At 47.6% G+C, this 6,344-nt stretch overlaps 1 protein-coding gene across 1 annotated transcript in view; it reads left to right on the top strand.

The window, feature by feature from the left end:
- Positions 1 to 4,754, top strand: part of Galnt12 (polypeptide N-acetylgalactosaminyltransferase 12) — a 33,723-nt gene extending 28,969 nt beyond the window's left edge. Inside the window, exons 8-10 of the mRNA XM_028770249.1 lie at positions 1,273 to 1,386; positions 2,099 to 2,245; positions 4,137 to 4,754. Coding sequence (XP_028626082.1) covers positions 1,273 to 1,386; positions 2,099 to 2,245; positions 4,137 to 4,277 — 402 coding nt within the window. The 3' untranslated portion in view covers positions 4,278 to 4,754. The remainder of the gene's footprint in view (positions 1 to 1,272; positions 1,387 to 2,098; positions 2,246 to 4,136) is intronic.
- Positions 4,755 to 6,344: the final 1,590 nt, after the last annotated feature.

Below are 6,344 nucleotides of genomic sequence, written 5' to 3'. Positions count from 1 at the left end.
GGTTATCTTGCTTGTGGCAGAGCTCTTCAGAGTCCAGATGTCTCTGTGGTCTTATGATCCTAATCTCCTGGGTAGAAGAACTCCTGGGACTCAGGCCACCTCTTGGATCTGGAAATCCTTCTGTTCTGGGTGCAGTGGTTCCTCTAGGATGGCTCTGGATACGATGTCTCCCAAGTGCAAACCACCTTGGTGTCTGCTGCTCTGAGTGCAGTGGCTCCTCTAGGATGGCTCAGGATTCAGTATCTCCACAGGAGCAGATCAACTCTGTGTCTGCCCCAGCCCAAAGGACCAGACAAGGGCAGAAGGGAAGTGGAATTCTGGAGGGGCGGGGTTTGGGTAGCTGATGTGTCCTAAATGTCCCTGGCTCTCAGATGTATCTCTGGGGTTTATGGAGTGAGATGGAGTTCTTACCGGCTGCTCTGAGTGCAGTGGCTCCTCTAGGATGGCTCAGGATTCGGTATCTCCACAGGAGCAGACCAACTCTGTGTCTCCAAGATTCTCTTCTTGTTTCCTTTCTCCTGTCATACCTTAGTGCTTTGGCTATTGGTGTCCTGTGATTTCCTTCTGTGCACTCAAGTGTGTACAGCCCTCCACATAACCACGAAGCCTGCCACATAACCACTAAGCCCGCCACATAATCACAAAGCTTGCCACATAACCGTGAAGCCCGCCACGAAACTGTGAAGCCCACCACGTAACCATGAAGCCTTGCTGCTCTTCACTCTGCCATTCAGTGCACGCTCCTCCCTTTCTCAGGTTGTTCTGTCAGTGGTTGCAGATTCTAGTGGGGATACACACACTGTGTTGGAGCTTGCCTTGGAAGGTTCCTTTAGCCTGAGTCATGCCTCCACATTTTCTCTTCCATGACTGCTTTTACCATGTTGAGAAAAAACCCAGCTTGGTTGTGTGTGGACTGTTTCACTCAGGGCCCTGTCTGTAAACTGCACCTCTCTTCTCTGTATTTCTTAACCATGGAAGTGAGGCCACAACTAAGATGTTTGAGCCAGGGCAGCAATAAGGCTGTGACCGAGAAATAAAGGTGCAAGCTTTTAGGTCAGATTCGTTGTCTTAAAGTGGGGCCAAGTTCCCACCTGTTGTTAGCATAGGAGAACATTGTAGTGACTAGAAAGAGCGGGACAGGGGGCAGGGATCCTCTCTCTGGGGCGGTCCCTGGGATCTCATCCTCATTGTGTTCTCCCTACTGAACTTTGTGTGGAGTTCTTTGGGTGTGTAGAAATCTAGACTGAGGTGCCACCTCTGTGTCTTGTTTAGCTCCAGAACAGAGGACTAAGAGGGTACTGCCTTGACTATAATCCTCCCAATGAAAACCATGTCGAAGGTCACCAGGTCCTTATGTATCTCTGCCACGGGATGGGTCAGAACCAGGTAGGTGTGGGCCTTGATGGGGAGGGGCAAGCTTTGTTGCTTTTATTTTATTTTTTTATTATATTTATTTACTTATTTGCCTGTGTATGTATATGCGTGCCTGTCTGCATGTGTGTATGTGTGTATGTGTGTGTGTGTGTGTAAGTCAAAGCAGCAGGGTTCAGTTCTCTCCTCCCACCATGTTGGTCCCAGGGATAGAACCCAGGTCGAGTCATCAGAACCTTTACCAGCTGACCCATCTCCCCAGCCCTCTGTGCTTGTGTGTGACTCAGTGGCAGAGCGCTAGCCTAGCATGTGGGATTCACGACATCTATTGCTTTGGATTTGGCATGACAGAAAAAAAAATTCAGGGGAGTAAAGTCTTATTTGGACTCAAATAAGAGGCCAGCTTAGTGCCCCAAGACACCTGGAACCCTAACACAGGGTCACCGCAGAGGTGGGGCGGGGTGGGGTGAGGGGGTGGTGCACCAGCCCGCCTCTACTTATCTCCCCTAGAGAAGTAGTTCTCAACCTTCTAATGTTGTGACCTCTTAGTACAGTTCCTCGTGTGGTGACCCCAACCCTTACATTATTATCATTGCTGGTATATGACTGTGATTTTGCTACTGTGATGTGAATATCTGACAATTCAGGTTGAGAAACTGCCGCCCTAGATAATCTTGTGCAGGGTGTCACAAGGTAAACCGACTCATGTTGGTCACACTGTTGTTAGTTTTTCGAGTATACATCCCGGAAAGAAATACGATATAACACCCGCCAGCCCGAGGCCTGCATAGCTGTGGAGGAAGGGAAGGATGTCCTTGTCATGGATCTCTGCAGAGATACCGTCCCAGAGAATCACGAGTTCATCCTACAGGAGGTCAGTGAATGGGCAGCTTTCAGTGCCACCCGCCCAGGTCTGTACGACTGTGCAGAAGCCAGGTGGACTCTCTAGCCTGGTCCCAGTGGGTCTCAGACACTGGAAACTTCACTTTGACCCTGGGAGGTGACTGTAGGGTCAGAGTCTATGGCTTCTGGTGACAGTGGGGCTTTCCTCTTTTACACCATGAGCTGTCATGGGTTGTAATAGAAAGTAGAGTTGCCATTAATGCATGGGGAGGGATGGGTTATGCGAGTGTCGTAAGAGGCCCAAGTGCCAGAACACGAGGTTAGACTCAAGCATAAACCACCCTGCTTCTCTGAGCCTCATTTTGCCCTTGCTCTGAAACAGCCTTGGTAACAGCAGCTTTGCTCTGCTCCAGGAAGGACTTAGAGATTCCCAGGACCTCCTTTGGAAGCTTTGAGGCACCATAGAGACTTGTGGCTGCTTGGGATGTAACCAAGAGACACCCTGGGATGGAGCTGACTTTCCAGATACTGTTGATTGACCCATTTGTGAGCAGTCCGAAATCCCATTCAAAGTTGAGATGTATTTTCCTGTAGAGAAATACAATAATAAGCAGTGGAGTTTACAGGCTCCCTGGAAGAGCCAAGCCCTGTGGTGTTACGTGTTTGACAGAAGAAAGTTAGAGCTGGGCTTGGTGGCGCACTCAGGAGGCTGAGGCAGGAGGATTGTGAGTTCCAGGGTAGCAAGACCTGTCTTAAAATAAAATAGTTTAGGAAAAATAATCCATACACACCATGATCTGTTGTCCTCTTCTTTTTCGATTTTTCTTCTAACCCCCAGAGAATGATTGTACAATCTAGAAACAAGATTGGTCACAAGTTGTGTTAAGAATTCCACTGTAGGGATGGAGGGATGGCTCAGTGGATAAAGCTCTTGGCACATAGGTGTAAGGACTGGAGTTCAGATTTCTAGCACCGCTGTAAAGACCTGACAGGTCGCCTGGGAGGCAGTGCTTAGGAAACAGAGAGAGATCCCCAGGACAAACTGCCCAGCTAAATTGATGAGTTTGAGAGTCAGAAAAGACCCTGTCTCAAGCAAAGAAGGTGGAGGAGATACCATGTCATCTTCTGGTCTCTGCATGCACATACATGTATGTGTACACATGCATGTATGAACGTGTATAGCACCTCCCCTCCTCACATACACACAAAGATTTTACCTTAAAATTCAGTGTTCTCTTCGGAGAAGTGAGCAGTGTAAAAGGCCGGGCGGGCAGAGAGATACTGTCGTGAGTTCCTTGGAAGGGAACTGTTTGCAAGGCCTCTCCCTCAGAACCAGGAGGCTAATCATTCTCACTGTTGGCTGCTGGCCTCTTGTTAAGTTTCTTACACCACAGAGGAGAGAGGGACAAGATACACAGCAAAGAGAGGCTCTCCATGCCCTCAGCAAGTGTTGGGGAAGCAAGCAGGGCCCTTAAAGATTGCCATACCCTGGGGTGTGAGACTGGGACCAGAGGACACCCCTCCCACACACACACCCAGGCTGAGAACAGGTGACCTGGAGACTCGGGTCCCTCACCTGAATGTGCTGCAGCCAAGTTAGGAGTATGGCCAGGTCACGTGACTCTGTTAAACTGCTCGGGAGAGGGAAGTCATAAGGTTAGAATTAGGTGATGAAGAGACATGAGAGTGGTAAATAAAGGATCTTGGCTGTGACTTCACTGAAGGAGAAAAGGGGATAAGTTAAGAGGTGCTCTCCCGGGCGCTTGAGCAGCCAGCAGGTGGCGCTGTTTTGCATTGCTGACATTTCTGAAATGCTAAAAATCACTCCCTGGGGTCTTCAGAATCTGCCTTAAGGGAAAGGTGACTTTTCTGAGGAAACACTAAAATCATCTTGAACATACAATGTCTGTTATCATTTGTAGGATGGCACTTTAGTTCACAAGCAGAGCAGGAAGTGTGTGGAGGCCACCGAGAATGAGTTCGACAACGGCTTTGCACCATACTTGCGGGACTGTACCAACTCAGATAACCAGAGATGGTTCTTCAAGGAACGCATGTCATAGCGCCTCGCCTCGGCAAGGAAGGAGCCCACCATGGCCGAGTACCGTGTGCCCGATGAGATGGACGACGTACATGCTCGTCATTTGTGAATGTGTTGGATTTCACAAGACTGTGAATAAGTTTTGTACAGATTTTGAAAACTGTAAAAATGTCTCCCGGTATCTTGTTTTCTGAGGGCAATCCTGAGACGTTGCCTTTGGTATCTGGGAAGTTTAATGAGGTTATTTTTCTATCAGGATGTGCATTTTAAAATGGTGCCTTTTATTCTCGTTAGCAAAAATGGTAAATATTTTATTTTGGTACTTACAACGCTTCCTGGGTATTTGTAGTGTACTTTACACAAACTGTAATACCTCAAATGTTGAGTTAGAGTTCTCTCAGGGGTGAGATGGACACTAGAAATACTGTTTTGATTTCATTAGGTGTAAGAGGGGTGAGATAGCCTAGATTTATACAATAAAGAATGCTTTTTGCTTATGTGTTGATGCCACAGTCAAAACTCCATCATAATGTTCATACTGACTGAAACAGGCTAACCAAATCTGAAAGCTCAAAGAAAGAATATGGTTTTTCCAAGGTCCTACAAACTTGAGAGTATTTCCAGCAATGCCTACTGGGAGGGTGTCTGGTGACTTACAAGGACTTAACCACTGTGACTTTAAAACACGTTTATATCACTTCTAATTTTTTTTTTTATCACAGGACAGTTCCAGGGGAAAATGTAGTGTTCTACATGAAACTCAACTTTTTAAGTTTTTCCTTGAATGGTATTTGATTATTTAATAATATTATTTGATTGTAGATCTTTTTATTTATTATAGCATTTGATTATTGAGAGTTTGTGATGAAGCAGCTGCTGTGGACATTGCTGGATAATTCAGATGTCTGAGTGGCTCTATAGGAACAATTAAAAGTCCCAGCAGTGAACGGAGGTTGTGGGTCCATGGCTAGAGTGCCTGCCTAGCACACATGCAGCCATGGGTTAAATCCCCAGAACTCCATTTAGGAAAAATCGGCTCAGTTGCACACTAATCCCTGCACTTGGGAAGTGGAGGTAGGAGGAACAGAAGTTTAGGGTTATCACTAGCTACACAGAGAGTTTGAGGTTAGCCTGGACTACATGAGTCCCTGTCTCAAGAAAATATCAGTCAGAAGGTAGATTGCAGATCTTATTTTTGTCCCGGTCAGTTGCAAAAACATAAGTGTGATTGATTAAACGTGTCAACATATTTCTGTAGCTCTTCTCTCAGACACTGTATCCTGAGGGAATCCTGGAGTGATGCTAACAGCTCCTCAGAAACAGGTCTGCTTTGCCTGGACCCCCAGCTCTGTGAGATGGAGACCAGGAGTGTATGGACAGGAGTAGGTAGGGCTTAGCCTGGCTTGGGGCATGTGGGAGGGGCTCCGAGATGTTACCTTTGATATCCCCCATCACCATTTTTTTAATGTGTATGTAGTGTGTGCATACACATGTTTACATATTGAGGCACATGTGTGTAAAGATCAGAGTTTAAGGTGTCTTCCTTGATCACTCTCTGCAGACCTCTCCGTGTCTGCCAGGCTTTCCTGTGGGCACTGGGGATCCATCCTCTGGTCCCCACTCTTTGAAGGCAAGCATCTTCTCCACTGAGCCATCCCACTCTTTTAGATTCTCATAAAGACCCTGTACAAAATGCAAAGCACAGTGAATGTCAGCAGGTGTTTATTCAGAAGCAAGTACAGAACAATGCAGTTGTTTTCTCTCGGGATTAGGCAGCTCTTCATCAGTGTGGCGTGGGGCGGGGTGGCTTCTGCACAGCTCAGCTCTCATGCTGAGGCAGGGTAAGTCTGGCCTTCCCCTTGTCCTACTGGGGAGACTTGTGGGTCAGGGAGGGACCACTGTTCCACTTCCCTTTGCCTTCCATAGTGTAGGGTTAAGTGGGCCTGGTGTGGCAGAGAGCCCTTTCCCAGACAGAGGAAAACAGACTGGGTGGGCCAGACATGCAGTCGGCGTCCCAGACTGCACCCGGAGTGTGGGAGGCTGCACCTGTGTCTGTGTGCCTCAGAGGCATGGCAGCCAATTGGCTCTG

The sequence above is a fragment of the Grammomys surdaster genome, unplaced genomic scaffold (assembly GCF_004785775.1).
Source record: "Grammomys surdaster isolate TR1022 unplaced genomic scaffold, NIH_TR_1.0 199, whole genome shotgun sequence".
Taxonomy (NCBI): Eukaryota; Metazoa; Chordata; class Mammalia; order Rodentia; family Muridae; genus Grammomys; species Grammomys surdaster.
Note: the sequence above shows the minus strand (reverse complement) of the source record. Positions and strands in the feature narration are given on the sequence as shown.